Here is a 22,181-nt window from a genome sequence, read left to right as displayed (position 1 = left end):
TTATACAAGTATGCAAAGTAGTTGCATCTTTTTTAATTCTAATTTAATTGTAATAAGGTAGTGTGAGCAGAATTGTTCAGGGGTATTGTTATCGTCTTACATTGGCCACACATTTGTTATCTTTCTGCTTTTTTTCTACACTCCTATCTGCTTGTTAGTGTTTTGATGAATAGATGATCTAAATATTCTTATTGTCAGTTTGACAAGATCAACACTGTGATATCTCCTAGATTCATTCAACGTTCTTATTATACATTGATAGCTATAGCAACCATAAAACAGTGCACCACAATATATGTAACGATGAAAGAAAGTCAATAGTTGTCTCTTAAATACCTAAAGTGCATTTTACCAGTACCAGGTTCCTCCAACAGTGCAGAATATTATAGTATACAGACATAAACTAGGGCCAAAAATATAATAATGACACAATAGTGCAAGTAAAAATAGGACAAGATGAAACTGAATGTAAAATGTAATACTGCACAGTATAAATACGATAAACTAACTTGATAAAGATTAGTTCTAATACAGAGCATGAAACTAATTTGCTGCATACAGGGTTTAAAACTATTGCATTGTTTTAACTTTTGTCCCTCTTACTATTATTTCATTACATATAAATATATATAATTCTTGTTCCTATATTAAATACAATATAATAACAATAATACTTATTATTATTAGTGTTATATCTTTCTCTTTACACATCCATTGTCCTCAAACAGTAAATGATGTTTTAGTTTTGTTATTTTTAGTACAGCCTTTTCTTGTTGGTTTAAACCGTTCACTTGTTATAATTATGCAAATGACGCCGGATGTGCAGCAGTTATCTGAGGACAGATTGGATGAAACTATTATGGGATGTTTAAGAGAACAGAAAGCCGCACAGACACTGCAAAATGGCGAACCGCGACAAGGGTAAGCAGGCCTATAAACTAATATCATCAACCGGCGGTCATTCAGAACATTATATACAAACGAAGCTAATTTATGAACTCATATTTTAAATTTCTAAAACTCTATTTATTGTCCCGTTTATACTGAATGTTTTCAAACGTAGCGGTTTTAGCTAACTTTCCAACTGTGTGATGCTAACTTATTGCGAGAAAGTTGAAGCCGTTTTTTATGAACGAACTCAGTGGCCAAATGGTGGTACTACAACTCCCATTGAAGTACATTGGGAAAGACACGTCTCTAAATCAGCGTGTAATCGTTGTTTAGCTATATTAACTACGCAGCACGCACTTTTGTATAGTCCTTCTTTAAAGTATTAGTGTGTTAACGTTGTAAAAATGCGCTGAAAGCTGAATCCAGAGTTATTTTGTCTTTCCATTCATATGACTGCACGGGCTTAATGACAACTCAACTGCGCATGCTCTATGGGCCCACATCCGGGTGCTTTCTAACTCTTCAGTGGCTTTATTTTGGGCTTCATGCGCCACTGTGCAACTCTCATAGGAATCAATGGTGTATCCACTTCTCTTTATACATCATGGTGCTAACAACTTTCATAAGTTCTGAATGCAGCTACTAATGGAGATACCGTCAGCTAGCAGTGTCATGCTATCACCCCTGTATCTTAAACATGAACTTCTATGGTGTATTGCTCATTTAGTATTTATTAAGTATTTAAGTATTCGTATGATTCAATGGCTTTATTGTCACATGTTGTTAAGCTATGTGTGTGTTATGTGTTAAGCTCCAGGCTCCTCCAAGAATGACAGTGCAACACATAATATGCTAAAGATATAGGGTGATAAATAGGGTGATAAATATAGTTCAAGTGATATGAGATGCAGGAATATACACCATGTTTATGTGATGCATGTAAAATGAAACAGAATGTACAACTAAATACTGCATAGAAGAAACAATGCTGTAATATAATATAAACGTGGGGAAATGAGACTAAATAGATGTTGAAATGAACAGTGAATTATATCACAATGTGTATGCAATTTAAGACAGATTGTTTAACATGGCACTACTGGCTGAGATCCTTTATACCCCCATGTTTATAGCAAATACATCTGTTTACAGTCCACACATTTATGTTTTATTACCAAATGCTGTATTTTATTACACTGTTTATTATTTTACATCCTGTTTTGAATTGTATTCGATTTTACATGAATATAAATGACTTATTTTTGCATTTTACTTACACAATAATGAGACTTTCCTCCATTTCCTTGCACTATTTTATTTCTTTTTCTTCCTGCACTATTTATATTTCTTGAATGTCATGTTATATTGTATTTTTGCATTGTTGGAGGAGCCTAAGACTACAGGTTTTCATGTCAAACTTTGCTGTACCTGATGTGCATATGATAATAAAGCCTTTATGTCTTGAATTGATTTGCTGCTGACTATTTATGTTTTTTTCCATGTACGTAAAGAGCTGGAGGAGGAGATTTACGACAAGGTGGTGGACCTGACAGAATATGCCAAACGCCAGCGATGGTGGAACCGCCTTTTCGGGAAGAACTCCGGCCCCGTAGCAGAGAAATACTCCGTGGCCACGCAGTTAGCCATCGGAGGAGTGAGTGGATGGTGAGGACTCTCATTGGGAATGCATTGTGAGGCCTTCAGGGGCTCCTAGATAACTATCGTTTAGTTTTCTAAGGGCTAAGATGAGCCTTTATGGATTTATAGATGGGAAACTTGTTTGTTACAGCGACACAATGATAGAAATAGTGCAGAAAAGTGAAAGAAAAATAAGAAAAAGGAATAAAAACGACACACTATTGTAAAGTGTAGAGTCAGCAAGTCTTTGTTACCAGTGTACACCAGACTGTTGACATGATAAATAACAGCTTAGTTACTGCTTTATTATAAACCAAATAGATTATGATGCTGAAGATTTTAACATATTGTAGTGTAGTATGATGGATAATGAGCGTATGTGACATGAGGTATAGTTTAGGTGTAAAGGTAGTAATACAATATCACATATGTAGTATAGCAATACGATATAGGATCAAATATAGCTGTTTTTATACAGCTATATTAATATGGCTAAAAAGATTAACTCATTGCTTATTTTCCGATGTACCTTTTGATTTTAAAACAAATCCCATGGTTTCTATCTTTAGAGTTCATCATGGTGCAGTTGGGGTATCATACACAAACGATATCTAAATACTTTAAGTGTCTTAAGTGATTTCACTGTCATGCAAAGCCTATGATAACATGTCTTTATTCCAAGGATTTGCTCTGCAGCAGTAATACAAAGTTAGAAGAGTGTAATTATATAGAGGTTTATATAACGTTGACAATTAGGTCTAAATCTGAAAAGTTAACAATGCTAAAACCATGTAAACAGTTTGGATTATACACAAATGAAGAGGTTAACAGAAGGGATGAGTCCAGGTGAGGTTGCATATAAAGCTGAGGTATAGTGCAGGGATACATGGTTAATACAGAGTCTTGTTTATGGTGCATTAACCTTTATACCCTGTCTGGATTTATTTAAGGTGTGCAGGATATCTCTTCCAGAAGGTGGGGAAAGTTGCAGCTACATCAGTAGGAGGAGGTCTTCTGCTGTTACAGGTATTCATTCATAACCAGGCAATAACCTTTCAGCAGAAATAAATTACGGTGAATCTGCTTCTCATCTGTGTTTCCTTTGCTTGTCTCTCTCTCCAGATAGCTAACAATAGCGGCTACATCCAGGTGGACTGGAAGAGAGTAGAGAAGGACGTCAACAAAGCCAAGAAGCAGCTAAAGAAAGGCACCGATCAGGCCCGCCCCGAGCTAAACACTTTCGTTGAGAAGGTGAGAGTTTAGTGATGAATCTGTTCTTTAGTTTATTTGTATTTTCTCTCAATTCATGTCATTGCATCACGCGTTTATTCCTGTATGCATGTTTGTTGAATGATTTATATGAAATGTTTTTGTAAGGTTTCTTTGAGGACTTGGATAAGCGCTATATAAATTAAATGCTTTGCTTTTCACATAAAGAGCAATTAGATTTGAAGTTTTGTATTATGTAGAGCTGAAAGGATTATCCAAAGTCACTTTTTTAACATATACCAGCATTTTACAAGCTGAGAAGTAAAATGCAATATTCTTTGATTCCAGTCTCCAAAATGAGACGATTTCCAGCTGTTCTTTGTATTTCATCGTTGTAAACTAAGTATTTTTGTGTATTTTGACTTTTGGTGGAAGAAAACAAGACATTTGAAGACACTGCTTTTACTCTGTGAAGATGTGATGGGGATCTTTTAAAGTTTTACCATCACCTCATAGTAGAAAATAAAGTCTAATATGAGTATAATCAGCAGTTGCAGAGATGATATAATCAGGACTTAAAAGGCTTTTTCAACTGTATTGAATTTATGTAAATGAATGCCAGTCTGGAAGGTTTATAACTTTTCTTTATAAACTGAAACGTGTTTTCCAGTCCACAGAGTTCGTGAAGAAGAACATTGTAGTGACGAGCGGATTCGCCGGAGGCTTCCTGCTCGGCCTGGTGTCTTAGTTTCCACCAAAGAAGAAGAGTCCGTGTTCCCTCGATGTTGTGGAAAAACTTTAGGGAAACTTTATCAATCATTGCTGGAAAGGTTTTAAAGAGTTTCCACAGCAAGCAACCTACTTCAGATTAGCCTGTAGCTGTGTGTTTCGACATACGCTGCACCTGCTTTTTGTCTTCTGTTAAAGCATGGTCGATATAATGTGGGACTTCTTTGATAGACCCTCTTAAAACGCTCCACTCCCCAGGCCAAATATTGATGCATATCATGCAAAGTGTTGTTCTCCAAGGGTAAAAGCCATTAGGATGTTTTTATTTATTTACTTTGTTCCAAAAACATTATACATCATTAATCGCTGCCTTGTTGCAAACCTGACGCCAAGCACACGCAGCGTAATGAAGTATAGTTAAACTCACCTTCACGTTGCAGGTGGTGCCTTTAGGTCATATTTTAAATCCGTGGTAGTCAATCATCTCCAGGGTTAGAGAGCCGATGGATGTGAGAGGAACATATTTTTGAAAGGTGCTACAGTTTGTTGGGTTATGTCAGCCTCTCCTGCATCTCTCCTTTTTTATGTAATGCATTTTGTTCAGCAATAAATTGAAGCTTTAAGAACTGAAAGCTGTGGTTTGTCTACAAATGTATGTTTGATGAACAAATAAAACTAAAAAAAACACTTGAAATCTTTTGCATTTACTTTATGATTAATTATGTACCTTTATTCATTAATTGCTTATCCCTCTTGACCTTGAATCTTGGTCGTCTTCAGTCGTATGTTATGGGTTTATTATCTTTAGGGTTTGGTTTTACGTTCACTTACAGCATGAGCCTATAATCAAAGGGCAATTTGAGGTGTGTGTCCTACCTGTAAAATGGTAACTCATGAATCGCCGTTAGACTTTTCAATGCAATGTTTATTCTTAATGTATGGTCAAATATTTTGGTTTCATTCCTTCTCTTATTGGTTTCTTCACTTACTTAAATGTGTGTTTACTCCAATAATACTCGCTTTGGAAAAATGAATAATAATGTACTTAGCCTGAAACATGGTTTGGTTTATTTGAAGCTAGTGTACTTCAGGGTTGCTGGTTTATTGCACTTATTTTTAGTAGCTTTAAATCCGCAAAATGACCTATAAATTACTATAATGTCATGTATTTTAACATCTGAGGAAATCCAGGGTTAGCATATTTAGTGAAAAGGCTAAAAAAGGAAATCGTTTTCTGTGTTTTTGAGACAAAGTTAAGTTCAATCAAGTTTTGTGCTACATTTCAGTACCAACACATGCTCACATCTTACCCGCAGTGGTTCCCTGTTGTGTACAGTGTATGTTATTGTTTACTGTCAGCTGTTTTAAACAAACAAAACGTACCAACAGTTTCCCTAAACGTTGCTAGGAGACGCTTCTATGGCAACCGTAACAAACAGTATTTTCAAACGCAGTTGAGAAGATAATCGGACGGTTTTTACAACAATACAGCCATGTCGTTGCCATTTCTACCCGGGTATTCCCGAAATAAACAGGTAATATTACAGCAGACATATGGTTCTACTTTAGCTGAAATTTGCTTTTTCATTTTATTATATTTACAACATATTTAGAAGCTAGCTAGGTGTGAATAACATAATGTAAGCTAGGTAGCATGCTAGCTCCGGAGCTAACTGGTGTATCAGTTTAGTTAATTAGTTAGTTAGTTAGTTAGTTAGTTAGTTAGTTAGTTAGTTAGTTAGTTAGTTAGTTAGGTAAATGATAGACTGATGGATACTTTATTTATCCCAAGTTGGGAAATGGTTTTGTTACAAGCAAAAGACCTATATTCAGAGGAGTATCCAAACATTATAAAATAATCAGAATAAAATAGAATACTCTAATTTACCAATCTGCTGAACATATAAACAAGTGTACTATATACTTTAAAAATGTGTAAGCAATTAAACCTTAATGTTTGTAGGTATATAGCTGATACAACTAAATACTGTTATTTATAACATGTACTAATGTAGCTCACATTAAAGGGATACACAACTGCTTGTCAAGTGAAAAACCCCTAAAAAAACATGTTAGTTTTGGTAAAACTCATGTCAAATTGACAGTAATTCAATAATAATTGTATATATTAATGTAATGCTTTATAATCCCATGTTACACACCTTTATAGGGAGAGATAATTCTTGATCATGTTCTCCTTTCTGTACTCCAGCTGGGGAAAGACAGGTTCCATAAATCCCAACATTTTGATTATTCCAACGGAGTCCCTCTGCTGATGGGATTGGAGAAGCCGGGCATCGGGGGAGAGCTGTTACTCGGCCAGGAGATCAAACCAAAGTATTCGGTCTACCCCAGAGGACAGGGCAGCGATCTACCTGCATGGGTGGCCTTCGACAAACAGGTAAAGATCTATTTCCATTTCTGATCAATCTATCCGTCTATCCATCTATCCATCCATCCATCCATCCATTCATCCATCCATCCATTCATCCATGCATGCATCCATCCATCCCTCTATCTAACCATCCATCCGTCCGTCCGTCCGTCCATCTATCCATATCCATCCATCCATCCATCCATCCAACTATCTTTTTAAACAGTCGTAGGTTGTATTGTTGTTGATTACTAATATTGGGACTATTATTATACCCCCACAGGCTCTGTGTTTTGAAGCATACTTTTATGAAGCTGTGCCCCAGGCCTGCAATGACACGTACAGAATCAGGAAGTGTAAGATCTTCTTCTTCCTGGAGGACGACACCATGCAGGTGGTGGAGCCAGAGTCAAAGAACAGTGGCATCCCTCAAGGTGTGAATGTCATGTTCTTGAATGCATTCTAGACTTAGACTTACCTCATGATTCAGCACCCAAAGTGCACACGTCTCTAAGATATGATGAGTAAGTTCTTATCCGTCCCTGTGTTGTGTTTTCCTCGCGACAGGAACCTTTCTTCATCGGCAGCGCATCCCCCTGCCCCCCCCAGATGATGACCGGTTCTACAACATTTTCCATTTCAACCTGAACCAACAGATGGTGCTGTACTCACACACTTTCACTGTGACCAACTGTGACTCCTTCACCAGGAACTTCCTCAGTAATCTCGGGGTGATCCTGAACAACCCCACCACGGTCCCTGATGACCCGTACAGCACCCTGCGGGAACAGGTGGGTGTCAGATTTACACCATTCTTTTTTTAAATGCTTCATTTTGTTTAGTTATTCTCATAAAAACAACAATGACACAATTAAGTACTACACCTCATACGGTTTCTGATCAAAATTAGAGCCAAAAATATAACCAAAAGTGAGAAAAAAGTAATGCAAGGACACACATTTCTGATCAGCGACACAACTACAACGTTTTCATATTAATAATATTAATTTGTTGCATTTATTTTAGTGCTTTTCCAACTGCTCAAGGCGCTTTACATGCATCAATACTGTGGACAATCCCCACAAGAGTAATTTGGGGGGAAGTGCAAGGACACACACGTGTTGTTTCATCTTATTTAATATAATTCCTTTCTTCCAGGTTGAGAAAAGTATGACGCCACTGCGGCCGTACGAGAGGCGAGACACTCTGAAGCAGTTCCTGGACCACGACCGCAAAGTCCTGCGCTTCAACTGCTTCTGGGACGACTCAGAGAGCGTGTTCGGGGACCCCCACGAGCTCATCCTGCACTACTACCTGTCCGACGACACCGTGGAGGTCCTGGAGATCATCCCCCCCAACTCCGGCAGGGATAACCCCTCCAAGTTCCTCCACCGCAGCAAACTACCCAGGGTGAGGCGCTGCGACCGTATCTGTTCGAGGAGTGTCGACGACATTAGAATAAACACAGGTTATGGGAATTTCTGCTAAATATAGAGGGGGAACATGTCTGAGAATTTGATAAATCATGACAGGTGGTGAAGACACAAAGGAAGTTTATCAATGAGGGCTGCACGATTTCAAATAATGTATTTCCTGCACGTTTGCCATGCTATTGCAGATTGGTATTATTAATCTAAAGGCCTCTCTTCTGGTTGGGTGCCTTTTTTGCATCATTCTCCAAACCATCCCTCCTCATTCAGTCTGACAGGCTGTAGCTTCCAGTCTCCCTCAAGCAGTCTGCCTTTCTCCTCCAGTTACTGACTCAAGCCTAATTCATCTTGAAAGACAGCCAGGCCTCAATCATGTGTGTGTGTGTGTGTGTGTGTGTGTGTGTGTGTGTGTGTGTGTGTGTGTGTGTGTGTGTGTGTGTGTGTGTGTGTGTGTGTGTGTGTGTGTGTGTGTGTGTGTGTGTGTGTGTGTGTGTGTGTGTGTGTGTGTGTGTGTGTGTGTGTGTGTGTGTGTGTGTGTGTGTGTGTGTGTGTGTGTGTGTGTGTGTGTGTGTGTGTGTGTTTTCACTCCAGTAATTGTGTTTGTTCTGATGCCTTTTTTATTAAATGTCAGCTCTAAAGGTTGACCACAATCCACCATCACTTCTCTACTCTGTTGCTGTCTTCTTTTACTCTGTCTTTCTCTTTCTACCTATCTATCTTTTGCTCTCTCTATCTCTCTCTCCAGATGTGTGTATTCATATTTGCATGCAGAGGTCTGTGAATATCTTGTAAAATGAGGATCTGTCTGTGGCATTTGTTATTTCTCTGCAGCATTCAGCCCATATGAAGCAGCCTGGACAGATGACGGACCGCACAGTGCTCAATGTGTTCGCCTCCAACAGTCAGGGAAAATGCTACCTGCTGGACAGCCTCAAAGTATGACCTGATATATGACAACAAAGCAGTTAGAAAATGAAATGCTGTTTGACGGCTCACAAAGTGTCTTTGCAGTGTCTAGAGACTGCTGTGATACCCCACTGGTGAATTAAAAAAACAGCAGTTGCTAATAAGTGGCTGAATGAGACGACTAAACATCATTACGGGCAAAAAATTAAACTCCTTTAGCTTAGCGGTGGTGACGTGAAGTCATGTGACCGTGCTGTAGTTCCTTTATAGCCCAACATTAGCCTCCTTTAGCTTAGCGGTGGTGACGGGAAGTCATGTGACCGTGCTGTAGTTCCTCTATAGCCCAACATTAGCCTCCTTTAGCTTAGCGGTTGAGACGTGAAGTCATGTGACCGTGCTCTAGTTGCTTTATAGCCCAACATTAGCCTCCTTTAGCTTAGCGGTTGAGACGTGAAGTCATGTGACCATGCTCTAGTTCCTTTATAGCCCAACATTAGCCTCCTTTAGCTTAGCGGTTGGGACGTGAAGTCATGTGACCGTGCTCTAGTTCCTTTATAGCCCAACATTAGCTAACATTAGCTTTATACATCTTAAATATTTGGCCACCCCACGCTATCAGGGTCAACTTTAGGTCCGATTCCAAAATAGTTAATATCAAAATGAATGCTACAGCGTTCTTTCTGTCTCATCTTCCCCTCTGTCTTCTCTCTTGCAGACGGGAGCTGTGCAGGAGGACTTCTGTAAGGACAGTGATCTGAGGGTGGGGGGAGAGTTGAACTTGTGGGGAAGGAGGGTGATCATCACCGACTGTGACGACTACACCAAAGAGCACTACCGCTCCAAATACGGCATAGGTAAGTGAAACTAGGTGTTACTTGAAATACAATTGGCCAATCATCTCTCAGAGGGACGTGGCCAGCAGCAGCTCATTAGCATTTAAAGCTACAGACACATAATCAGCACTTTTGGAACATGCTCTATATATCTGAGACCTGGAATATATTGTGGAAAAAGAGTAGAATAGGGGACCTTTAATATTCTTGGTTATGCCTGCAATATATACATATGAACACTGAGGGGCAGTAAGAGCAAGCACCAGGATGAGCTGCAGACTGACTCCAGATGTTTTTCAGAGGTCTTTATAGTTTGTTCATTTGTCAACATGTATTGCAGACATAAGCATACGGGAATCAAGGATTAAATTAATGTGTTATGTTCATGATACAAATCGAAAACATGTCATTTTTACCTGAATTATATTTAAGCTTTTTGTTTTCTGTTCTCTAGGCTCTGGTTTTATTGTGTTTAAATGTCTTTTAATATTGGGTTCCTTTTTGCTTCCTTCATAGTTGCTGTGAGTACATAAACCTGCCTTGCCTTTCCTTTATTAGCCTATGCAATGCTCTGTTTCACTCTGCGGTCAGAGGATAAACATGTAAGACGCAATTACAGAGTTGAGCAGCTCTGTGGGCCGACATCAGACACCGTGCCCTGCAGCGCTGCCGTGTCTGCAAGCCTCCACAGTTTAAAGAAACCCAAGCTGCTCCCGGACCTGTCTGCCACCCTGGCAGGTTTCTGGGGCTCGATGCATTCGTCACGGCATTAAAGCAGGCCAAGTGATGGAGGGTCTTTCTGACTGAGAGCAGCCAGAGGTTGGCTCGGGGTCGAGACCCTCTGATTATTCCTGCTCCTGGGTGTCTTTCTTCTTCTTTTTATTCATCTGCATTTTAGTGACATGATATGGTTACAGAGAATTCATAAAGTAGAGAAAACGATAAACCTTAAAGAGGCCCTGTTCTGCTTCATGGGGTCTTCCCTTTACTGTAGTGTCTTATGTATGTTTTAGTGCATGTAAATGGTCTCAAAGGCCAAAATCCCTGTGGTGGATTTTCTCTTTTACCTTAAGTTGTCCGTGGGCAAACACACACATTTAGGTTATCATCTTTCAACAAACTCTTCCTCTGAAGTGCTTTGTCTCTTCTTACCCCTCCAGAGGACTTCACTCCGGTGCAGTACAAATCCCCCCCGGCTCCGAAGCCCCCGAGGCCGGTGCCCCCCTACAATGGCTTCGGCTCGCAGGAGGACTCGCTGAGCTCCTGCCAGGGCCTGGTGCCCAAGCCCCCGCAGAAAGACTTCAAGAAGTTTATTGCGAAAGACAGGTGGGATGAGCTGCGGTCACACAGCTCGCAATCAAATGACACGCTGAGATGTTTGTGTCTGACTCTGCTCTCTGTGTGATCTCCTAGATGTGGCCTAGAAAGCAATGTGCTGGACTTCCGTGCCAAGATGGTGACCAGCGATCCTGTGGACAGAGAAAGAGTGTTCGTCATCTCCTTCTACCTCAGCGACGACTCCATCTGTGTCTTTGAGCGTCCACAGAAGAACTCAGGTAGAGAGATACATGGAACATAGCTCCTCCAATTAATTGATTAATTGATTAGATCTAAAGCTCTCAAAATATCAGGTCTGTCAGACTCACTTTCCAATTCCAAAAATAAGATAACACAGATGACGTTCAGTCAGGATACCAGGAAACCAAGGGAAAATAGAAAGTTCAATTAAAAAAAGGATAATTTAAAGAAATAATCCGACATAAAAGTGAACATTTAGAAAGAAAATGAAAAAATGTTTATATTTTAGGAAAAAAGGGATAATTTATGAAGAAATAGTTGAACAATTTGAAAAGTCAAATTAATTTGGATAAGAAGATGATTAGGGACACATGAAGAAAGAGTTAGAAAATTAGAAAATACTGGGACATTTTTAAAAGTCGAAATTGAGAAAAAAAAGGCAGAAATTTGAAAATAAGTCAGAATTTTTTGGAAAAAGTGAAACATTTGAGGAAATAGTCGAAAATTCAAATAAGTTGAAAGTTTGAAAAAAAAACTGAAGTTTGAAAAGTAAATCGAAAGGAAAAGAAATTGGGAGACAAAAAGTGTGAATTTGTATAAGAAGAGGATGAGGGCCACATGAAGAAGGAGTTATCATAAAGTTATTCAAGACCGTAATGTCCACGTTTGATTTTCAGTGAAAAAGATCAAATACGTGATGTTAAACACCATGCCTCCCTCAGGTGTGATTGGTGGTAAGTTCCTGGAGCGTGGCCGGGTAATGAAGCCGGGCCAGGAGCTGTTCACCAGCCGGCCGTATGAGTACTTCACCGCTCAGGATCTGTACATCGGAGCGACCGTCTGCCTCAACGATAAGCCCTTTCAACTCCTGGACGCTGATGAGTACACCCTCAACTACATGGAGAAACATGCTGAGGAGGTACGGAGGAGTAGGATTATGTTGGGTTTCGTGTCCCTAGCAGTGTTTGGTCTTTGGAGCAGGCCTTCGTTCACTGGAGTTACATAACACTGGATTTTTGTCTGTTATCGTCTGAAGTTCCCCAAAGCCAACGTGGGAAACATCCTGAGTAAACTGCGGTCCATCGGGGAGGAGAAACGGAGCGAGATCAGGAAGTTCCTGGCGCTCAGCGACCCCAGCAAGACCGGCTTCATCCCCTATGAGTCGTTCAGGTACAGTACTGCAGTCCCTGTTGCAATATTTTATACACATAGATACATGTGGATATAAGGGGAGCATCAGAGTCTACTGAATGAAAGATTTAAGTCATTGGATGTCTGGATCTTAACTTATCATAATAAAAAGGAGCTAAGCAATCGTTAGCCATTAGCTTGTAGCCCTTCATCCTGTGTGTCATTTAGAAACACAGATTTCTATTTCATTCAAGCCTCTTTTTTCAGTGTTTTTACTGGTTTTAAACATCCAGACTGTTGGAGAGAAGGAGACCTCTGCAGTTTATTTTGCTCCTGATAAAAACCTCCTGCAGTGGCTATTAAGACAACAACTCCCATAATCTCCGCTACTTTAACGGCAACACACTCCGTTACTGTTTGTTATTGTTGCGTTTGATGCGTTTCAATCCACCTGATGTGTAAGCTTTTTTGATAAAGTTAACAACTTGTTAATGTTTGAAATAGTAATCATCAAATATATGTGTGTAAAACCAGGAAGAACAAATCAAACCTGCGGCAGGGAGACATAATTGATTTCAGATAATGACCAATCAATTTCAAATCCAGTAAATATTACAGGAAAATTAGCAAAAAGAGAAACTCAGGACTGTGACACCTTCAGTTGTCCCTGTTAACGTGCCTGTACGCTCCTCCACAGAAGCCTGCTGTCGGGTCTGGACTGCGGCCTGTCGAAGCACGAGGTTCTGGTTCTGGCCCGGTGTTTCTCACTGAGCGAGCAGCCCGAGGCCGACGTGGGTCTGATGCTGGCTGTGGCCCAGGACATCCTGAAGAAGAAGCAGTTTGAAGATCTTCCTCACATGGCCAAAAACCTCAGACACAGCGACAGACACAAGTAGGCAGCCACACACACACACACACACACACACACACACACACACACACACACACACACACACACACACACACACATACACACACACACACACACACACACACACACATACACACACACACACACACACACACACAGGTACAGATGCTAGCTTAATGTCTAGCATACACTAGAAGACTTTACAAATATTTAGCAAATATTTTTTCGTCAGCTTCTTTCTTGCAGGATCTTTATTCGAAAGACTGAAATCTGGTTGATCGGTTGTAGTTGAGACAGGGAAAGCGATGTCTGACCGTCCTATAACAAAATGAAAAGTTGTTCCTTCTGGTTTATTACAACGTTGACTTTTTTCACCTCTACTCTTTGCATGAACCAACACTAAATCACAGGATAATATGGGAACATGTAGACGGTTTGAAGACTGAATGAGACAGAGGTTTCTGGATTACCTTACACCTAAACAAATCCAAAATGATTTTATTCCACCCTTTGGAAATTGCTTGAGAAGTCATTTGGCTCCGAGGCCCCCTATGAGACAGAGCACTGTTGCAGCGTAAACACACAGAAACACACACGGCAGCAGCGTCACAACAAGACATCAATCGTGCCGTTTCGGGCCCCATATCTCAGAGCAGCGATTAGTTCCAGCAGGAGAGAGAGCAGCATTGGAACCAGATGGAGCCTGAAGACTCTGCCAGCCAGAAGACACACACATGCTGGGTGTCTCTCAGGCCAGAGGACACACACACACACACACACACACACACACACACACACACACACACACACACACACACACACACACACACACACACATGCTGGGTGTCTCTCAGGTCAGAGGACACACACATGCTCGGTGTCTCTCAGGCCAGAGGACACACATGCTGGGTGCCTCTCAGGCCAGAGGACACACACATGCTCGGTGTCTCTCAGGACACACACACACATGCTGGGTATCTCTCAGGCCAGAGGACACACACATGCTGGGTGCCTCTCAGGCCAGAGGACACACACATGCTAGTTGTCTCTCAGGCCACACACACACATGCTGGGTGTCTCTCAGGCCAGAGGACACACACATGCTGGGTGCCTCTCAGGCCAGAGGACACACACATGCTAGTTGTCTCTCAGGCCACACACACACATGCTGGGTGTCTCTCAGGCCAGAGGACACACACATGCTGTGTGTCTTGCAGGCGAGAGGACAGACACATGCTCGGTGTCTCTCAGGCCAGAGGACACACACATACTGGGTGTCTCTCAGGCCAGCGGACACACACATGCTTGGTGTCTCTCAGGACACACACACACATGCTGGGTGTCTCTCAGGCCAGCGGACACACACATGCTCGGTGTCTCTCAGGACACACACACACGCATGCTGGGTGTCTTTCAGGCCAGAGGACACACACATGCTGGGTGTCTTTCTGTCTTCCTTCATGCCTGTCCCTTTCCTTTGCTCTCTCTGTACATAAAGCCACATGTACAGCGCATGAAACACCGCTGTGTTTGTAGTAGAGCTGTAACACGGGTCAGGTTAGCAGAGAAAGATCTGCCGAGCTCGAGGGTTAAGCTGGCTGTCTGTTTGTGTGTGTGTGTGTGTGTGTGTGTGTGTGTGTGTGTGTGTGTGTGTGTGTGTGTGTGTGTGTGTGTGTGTGTGTGTGTGTGTGTGTGTGTGTGTGTGTGTGTGTGTGTGTGTGTGTGTGAGTGTGTGTGTTGACACTCTCAGTGTCAGCTCATAAACATCTCTGTGTTGAAGATGGCACGACAAGAATTACATTAGTGTGGAAAACAGCTGTAGTCTTAGAGAGAAACATCCTCTGCTTCACACACACACACACACACACACTTACACACACACACACACACACACACACACACACACACACACACACACACACACACACACACTTGGATAAAATATAAGGGCTGTCCGCTTGGAAAGTAAGATGGAACAACAGGCTAGTAAATCATATAAATGTGTTTCTTTTTTTACTGAAATGTGAATGAAAGTAACTCAGGTTTGAGCCCTCTCGCTTCCTTCTCGTTCCACATGCTTAATACCAACAGGAAATTGCACAACAAATACACAAATGTTAGGTTAAACCTGGACGAAGGCTTCACACAAATTCAGTGTGAGATATTTCTCTGTAAATGCTAAATAGTTATAAGATTGGTAGCATTTTAAATATTAACAAAAAGCCAGACCTTATGATGTGACATTGGTATTACAGAAGCAAATCCTAACTTTTATAACTAATAAACATTATTTATTTGCACCACTGAATGTCCAAATTGACCAATCACAATGGAGTATTCAACTCAGCTGTGTAATGAAACAAAATAAAACCGATATCCATTAAGAAAAGCTAAAACTAAACCGTACTGCCTGGTGAAAGAATCATTTGAAACAGGAACTGTTCATGAGTTGTGGCTTTTCCCCTAAGTCTGGCCCTAGAATAATGATGGTTTAAAGCTTCCTAATCCCACCGTCGCTCCGTGGTTCTATAAAAATATCCCAAAGTGTGGATTCTTTTCAGTAAAGGAGCGAGGTTCTTTTCTTTAAGCATTATTCAAATAATCAAAGGAACCTCTAGTCTCACATCGTGGCCTTCTCTTCACCCTGGATACCCATGTCTCTGTTTCTGTGTCTCTGCAGGACGGGCCGTCTCTCCACCCAAGAGGTGAGGAGGGTCTGTAAGGCCTCCCATCTCCCCCTGCCCGAGAGCGTGCTCACAGCTCTGCTCAGCAAGTAAGAGCCACTCATCACACAGATCCACGGCTCATCCTTTTGAATTCACTCACTGTAAAGTATAGCCCGGGTCTGTGCCATGAGATCTCTCTTGGCATGGCGGGAAAATCTCTTGGAAGCAAAAATATCTCCAGTTTAAATAAAACGGGAGCTGTGGTATTTTTATTCTAAAGGTTTCTGAATTCCTGTTTTTAATCAGGTTTGCAGACGGGGACCAGGTTGACTACCATGCCTTCCTGGCTGGCATTGACTGGGTGGAGAATGCCGCCCCCCCAGTGATGCCCAATGACATCTTAAAGGTAAGAGAGGGACATTTAATCAGGATAAATCAGTCAGTGATTTCACAGCGTGTGCAGAGAATTTTAAAGTCAATAAGTGATGCAGAAGCAGAATCAAGGGACCGGGAAGAAGTTGTCTAAAGGACAAGAGGAGAATTTACACACACACACACACGCGCACGCATGCACACACACACACACACACACACACACACACACACACACAGAGGTGGTCAGAGACGAGGGAAGTAGCTCCTTTGTTCTTCTTTGTATCTCTCCGATGTAATGCTGATTTAGCATGCTCTGCCACAGCCAGGTCTAAGCAGAACCAGGTGAGCAGCAGAGATTACACACCATGGCATCGCAACAAAGCAGAATGAGAGCGAACTTAACCTGAGTGTGTGTGTGTGTGTGTGTGTGTGTGTGTGTGTGTGTGTGTGTGTGTGTGTGTGTGTGTGTGTGTGTGTGTGTGTGTGTGTGTGTGTGTGTGTGTGTAGGCGCAGTGCTTACCCAATTCTCTGTGTTCCTCTGTCATGGTTTCCATCTGTTCTTGCCTCAGACTAAGTAGTCACTTATTACCCTCTCAATGATTGTGTGTTTCTTAAAAGGCTCTAAGGTAAACCCTGCCTCCGAAAAACAGAAATGTCTCACTACATCTCGTGTGTCCTTCAAGGTGTCACAAGTATTTTGTCTCATAGCAAGAAGAAAAGCATTAGTTATGAGTATTGACAGTTTTCTTATGACCCCTGTCTGTCTGTCTGTCTGTCTGTCTTTCTGTCTTTCTTTCTTTCTGTCTTTCTTTCTTTCTGTCTTTCTTTCTTTCTTTCTTTCTGTCTTTCTTTCTTTCTTTCTTTCTGTCTTTCTTTCTTTCTGTCTTTCTGTCTTTCTTTCTTTCTTTCATTCTGTCTTTCTTTCTTTCTGTCTTTCTGTCTTTCTTTCTTTCTTTCTTTCTGTCTTTCTTTCTTTCTGTCTTTCTGTCTTTCTTTCTTTCTTTCTTTCTGTCTTTCTTTCTTTCTTTCATTCTGTCTTTCTTTCTTTCTGTCTGTCTGTCTTTCTGTCTTTCTTTCTTTCTGTCTTTCTTTCTTTCTGTCTTTCTTTCTTTCTTTCTTTCTTTCTTTCTTTCTTTCTTTCTGTCTTTCTTTCTTTCTGTCTTTCTTTCTTTCTTTCTTTCTTTCTTTCTTTCTTTCTTTCTGTCTTTCTTTCTTTCTTTCTTTCTTTCTTTCTTTCTGTCTTTCTTTCTTTCTTTCTTTCTTTCTGTCTTTCTTTCTTTCTTTCTTTCTGTCTTTCTTTCTTTCTGTCTTTCTTTCTTTCTTTCTTTCTTTCTTTCTTTCTGTCTTTCTTTCTTTCTTTCTTTCTTTCTGTCTTTCTTTCTTTCTTTCTTTCTGTCTTTCTTTCTTTCTGTCTTTCTTTCTTTCTTTCTTTCTGTCTTTCTTTCTTTCTTTCTTTCTTTCTGTCTTTCTTTCTTTCTTTCTTTCTGTCTTTCTTTCTTTCATTCTTTCTTTCTTTCTGTCTTTCTTTCTTTCTGTCTTTCTTTCTGTCTTTCTTTCTTTCTTTCTTTCTTTCTTTCTTTCTGTCTTTCTTCTTCTCTTTCTTTCTGTCTTTCTTTCTTTCATTCTGTCTTTCTTTCATTCTGTCTTTCTTCTTTCTTTCTTTCTTTCATTCTGTCTTTCTTTCTTTCTGTCTTTCTTTCATTCTGTCTTTCTTTCTATTCTTCTGTCTTTCTTTCTTTCTGTCTTTCTGTCTTTCTGTCTTTCATTCTGTCTTTCTTTCTGTCTTTCTTTCTTTCTTTCATTCTGTCTTTCTTTCTGTCTTTCTTTCATTCTTTCTTTCTTTCATTCTGTCTTTCTTTCTTTCTTTCTTTCTTTCATTCTTTCTTTCTTTCTGTCTTTCTTTCTTTCTTTCTTTTCTATCTTTCATCTTTCTGTCTTTCTTTCTTTCTTTCTTTCTTTCTGTCTTTCTTTCTTTCTGTCTTTCTTTCTTTCTTTCATTCTGTCTTTCTTTCATTCTTTCTTTCTTTCATTCTGTCTTCTTTCTTTCTTTCTTTCTTTCTTTCTTTCTTTCTTTCTGTCTTTCTTTCTTTCTTTCATTCTGTCTTTCTTTCTTCTTCTTTCTTTCATTCTGTCTTTCTTTCTTTCTTTCTTTCTTTCATTCTGTCTTTCTTTCTGTCTTTCTTTCTTTCTTTCATTCTGTCTTTCTTTCATTCTTTCTTTCTTTCATTCTGTCTTTCTTTCTTTCTTTCTTTCTTTCATTCTGTCTTTCTTTCTTTCTTTCTTTCTTTCATTCTGTCTTTCTTTCTGTCTTTCTTTCTTTCTTTCATTCTGTCTTTCTTTCTGTCTTTCTTTCTTTCTTTCTGTCTTTCTTTCTTTCATTCTGTCTTTCTTTCTTTCTTTCTTTCTTTCTTTCATTCTGTCTTTCTTTCTGTCTTTCTTTCTTTCTTTCTGTCTTTCTTTCTGTCTTTCTTTCTTTCTTTCATTCTGTCTTTCTTTCTGTCTTTCTTTCTTTCTTTCTGTCTTTCTTTCTTTCTTTCTTTCTTTCTTTCATTCTGTCTTTCTTTCTTTCTTTCTTTCTTTCATTCTGTCTTTCTTTCTGTCTTTCTTTCTTTCTTTCTGTCTTTCTTTCTTTCTTTCTTTCTTTCATTCTGTCTTTCTTTCTTTCTTTCTTTCATTCTGTCTTTCTTTCTGTCTTTCTTTCTTTCTTTCATTCTGTCTTTCTTTCTGTCTTTCTTTCTTTCTTTCTTTCTTTCTTTCTTTCATTCTGTCTTTCTTTCTTTCTTTCTTTCTTTCATTCTGTCTTCTTTCTTTCTTTCTTTCTTTCTTTCTTTCATTCTGTCTTTCTTTCTGTCTTTCTTTCTTTCTTTCATTCTGTCTTTCTTTCTTTCTTTCTTTCTTTCTTTCTTTCTTTCTTTCTTTCTTTCTTTCTTTCTTTCATTCTGTCTTTCTTTCTTTCTTTCTTTCTTTCATTCTGTCTTTCTTTCTTCTTTCTTTCTTTCTTTCTTTCATTCTGTCTTTCTTTCTTTCTTTCTTTCTTTCATTCTGTCTTTCTTTCTTTCTTTCTTTCTTTCTTTCTGTCTTTCTTTCTTTCTTTCATTCTGTCTTTCTTTCTTTCTTTCTTTCTTTCTTTCTGTCTTTCTTTCTTTCTTTCTTTCTTTCTTTCTTTCTTTCTTTCTTTCTTTCATTCTGTCTTTCTTTCTTTCTTTCTTTCTTTCTGTCTTTCTTTCTTTCTTTCTTTCTTTCTTTCTTTCATTCTGTCTTTCTTTCATTCTTTCTTTCTTTCATTCTGTCTTTCTTTCTTTCTTTCTTTCTTTCATTCTGTCTTTCTTTCTTTCTTTCTTTCTTTCATTCTGTCTTTCTTTCTTTCTTTCTTTCTTTCATTCTGTCTTTCTTTCTTTCTTTCTTTCTTTCTTTCTGTCTTTCTTTCTTTCTTTCTGTCTTTCTTTCTGTCTTTCTTTCTTTCTTTCTTTCTTTCTTTCTTTCTTTCTTTCTGTCTTTCTTTCTTTCTTTCTTTCTTTCTTTCTTTCTTTCTTTCTTTCTTTCTTTCTTTCTTTCTTTCTTTCTTTCTGTCTTTCTTTCTTTCTTTCTTTCATTCTGTCTTTCTTTCATTCTTTCTTTCTTTCATTCTGTCTTTCTTTCATTCTTTCTTTCTTTCATTCTGTCTTTCTTTCTTTCTTTCTTTCTTTCATTCTGTCTTTCTTTCATTCTTTCTTTCTTTCATTCTGTCTTTCTTTCTTTCTTTCTTTCTGTCTTTCTTTCTTTCTGTCTTTCTTTCTTTCTTTCATTCTGTCTTTCTTTCATTCTTTCTTTCTTTCATTCTGTCTTTCTTTCTTTCTTTCTTTCTTTCATTCTGTCTTTCTTTCATTCTTTCTTTCTTTCATTCTGTCTTTCTTTCTTTCTTTCTTTCTGTCTTTCTTTCTTTCTGTCTTTCTTTCTTTCTTTCATTCTGTCTTTCTTTCATTCTGTCTTTCTTTCTTTCTGTCTTTCTGTCTTTCTTTCTGTCTTTCTTTCTGTCTTTCTTTCTGTCTTTGTTTGTTTGTTTGTTTCTTTCTAGAATATCTAACAATCTTAGGACCCATACTAAGAAGCCTGCTTTGGGTGTGTTTGAGTGTGTTAACCCGACAGTACTTACTACATTCTCTGTTTTTTTTTCAGTTAGTAATTGTAATTGTCATTCACACACATTCTATTCCTAAAAAACACACAAAAATGCTATTTTACTTAGTTTGTTTTGTGGGCTATGACTTTATACTGAACTAAAAATGTTGTTGTCTCTTTTGTCCCACATTAAATGTTCCCCTTTCATTAAGTAGCTTAAGTTGTTGCTCAATGGCTCTGCCTTTTTAAAATATCTAAATTGAACCAACTATTTGCGTCTCATAGTGAAAACAAAAAGACCCGGATGACTCTTCTCTAAATGTTTGGTCTTTCTTTTCACTTTTCTAGGACCGATTCAAAACAGCCTGCTTACCTGAGTGTGTGTTTGGGTTTGTAAATGTGTGAATCTTTAAAGGTGTCACAAGTATTTTGTCTCATAATGAGAACCAAAGAACCCACACTGACTATTCCCCGCTTTGTTTTGGACTTTCCTGCATCCAAATACTATTTGCTTTTTCAGAATATAGGAGCTTTTTCTTTCTCTCTTTCTAGTATATTTACCAATCTTGGGGCCGATTCAATAAAAGCCTACTTACCTGAGTGTGTGTGTTTAGGTGTGTGAGTGTGTGTATGGCCCGAAAGTGCTTACTTAAATCTCCATTTTCATCCGTCACCGTTTCCAGCTGCTCTTTCTTCCCTCAGCCCAAAGTAGTTGCTTAATAACTCCTCCTTTTTTTAACAAACTCTGAGCTGAAACCCCTAAAAAAGTGAAAAAGGGTATTTGACCCCGTGGATCTTTAAAAGTGTAGCACGTATTTTGTCTCATGAGAACAAAAGGACCCAGACTGACAGTTTCCATCTCATTTTGAGTCTACATTCATATGCTGTGTAGTATTGCCAATTTTTCTGATGACCTTTTTAAAATTCCTTTCTCGTATATTAAACAATCTTGGGACCGATTCAGAAACGCCTGCTTCAGAGAAATTGCGTTGTTCCTCTAATGATGAAAGAGGTCATTTTGTTTCTGCTTACGAGGTTTAATCAGTCTAATGGACATAAAGGAACAGCCCTGATATTTCAAGTGCTAAGCAAAGCAGTGTTATTCACACAGATTTGTTAAACCCTGACGACTGAGGATGCTTTAAAGGTTGTGTAAAGTAAAGACGCAGAGATCTGTCACACAGAAACACTCGTACAAGTAAAAAGCAAGCGGATAATTATTGGCAACTCTGAAAGTATTTTAACGTCATTGACTTTTGGAGTGACTTGCATTTCCCTTCTTTTCCCAGTTTGAGTTTAACGTGAGGTCTGAGGCCGAAGGGGCTGCAGTGAAGAACGTCCACTACTCCTCTCTTCTGAACGAGGTGTTCGGCTGCACCATCAACAACGCAGAGACAACCACCGCCGCCTCGTAAACGCAAGGTGGAACACACACACACTACAGCTTCTATTAAACAGCGTGGTACATCAGCTGACCTGCGTCTGTGTTTCCAGTGTGTGTCCATGAGTAAA

At 39.3% G+C, this 22,181-nt stretch overlaps 2 protein-coding genes across 2 annotated transcripts; both read left to right on the top strand.

Moving 5' to 3' along the window:
• Positions 1-722: 722 nt before the first annotated feature.
• fundc1 (FUN14 domain containing 1) lies at positions 723-5,161 on the top strand. Its single transcript, XM_063887546.1, has 5 exons — positions 723-921; positions 2,403-2,556; positions 3,480-3,555; positions 3,652-3,780; positions 4,409-5,161. The coding sequence occupies exons 1-5, from the start codon at positions 903-905 to the stop codon at positions 4,484-4,486; spliced, it is 456 nt and encodes a 151-aa protein (XP_063743616.1). The 5' UTR covers positions 723-902; the 3' UTR covers positions 4,487-5,161.
• Positions 5,162-5,909: 748 nt separating this feature from the next.
• Positions 5,910-22,102, top strand: efhc2 (EF-hand domain (C-terminal) containing 2). The gene is made up of 15 exons (XM_063888339.1): positions 5,910-6,002; positions 6,680-6,868; positions 7,125-7,275; positions 7,409-7,632; positions 8,000-8,251; positions 9,103-9,207; positions 9,893-10,031; positions 11,171-11,336; positions 11,424-11,566; positions 12,251-12,447; positions 12,565-12,698; positions 13,357-13,551; positions 16,211-16,303; positions 16,503-16,602; positions 21,959-22,102. The coding sequence occupies exons 1-15, from the start codon at positions 5,961-5,963 to the stop codon at positions 22,082-22,084; spliced, it is 2,256 nt and encodes a 751-aa protein (XP_063744409.1). The 5' UTR covers positions 5,910-5,960; the 3' UTR covers positions 22,085-22,102.
• Positions 22,103-22,181: the final 79 nt, after the last annotated feature.

Source organism: Eleginops maclovinus, chromosome 7 (genome assembly GCF_036324505.1).
Source record: "Eleginops maclovinus isolate JMC-PN-2008 ecotype Puerto Natales chromosome 7, JC_Emac_rtc_rv5, whole genome shotgun sequence".
NCBI lineage: Eukaryota > Metazoa > Chordata > Actinopteri > Perciformes > Eleginopidae > Eleginops > Eleginops maclovinus.
The sequence above is the reverse complement of the archived record's forward strand: the minus strand, read 5'-3'. Positions and strand labels throughout refer to the sequence as shown.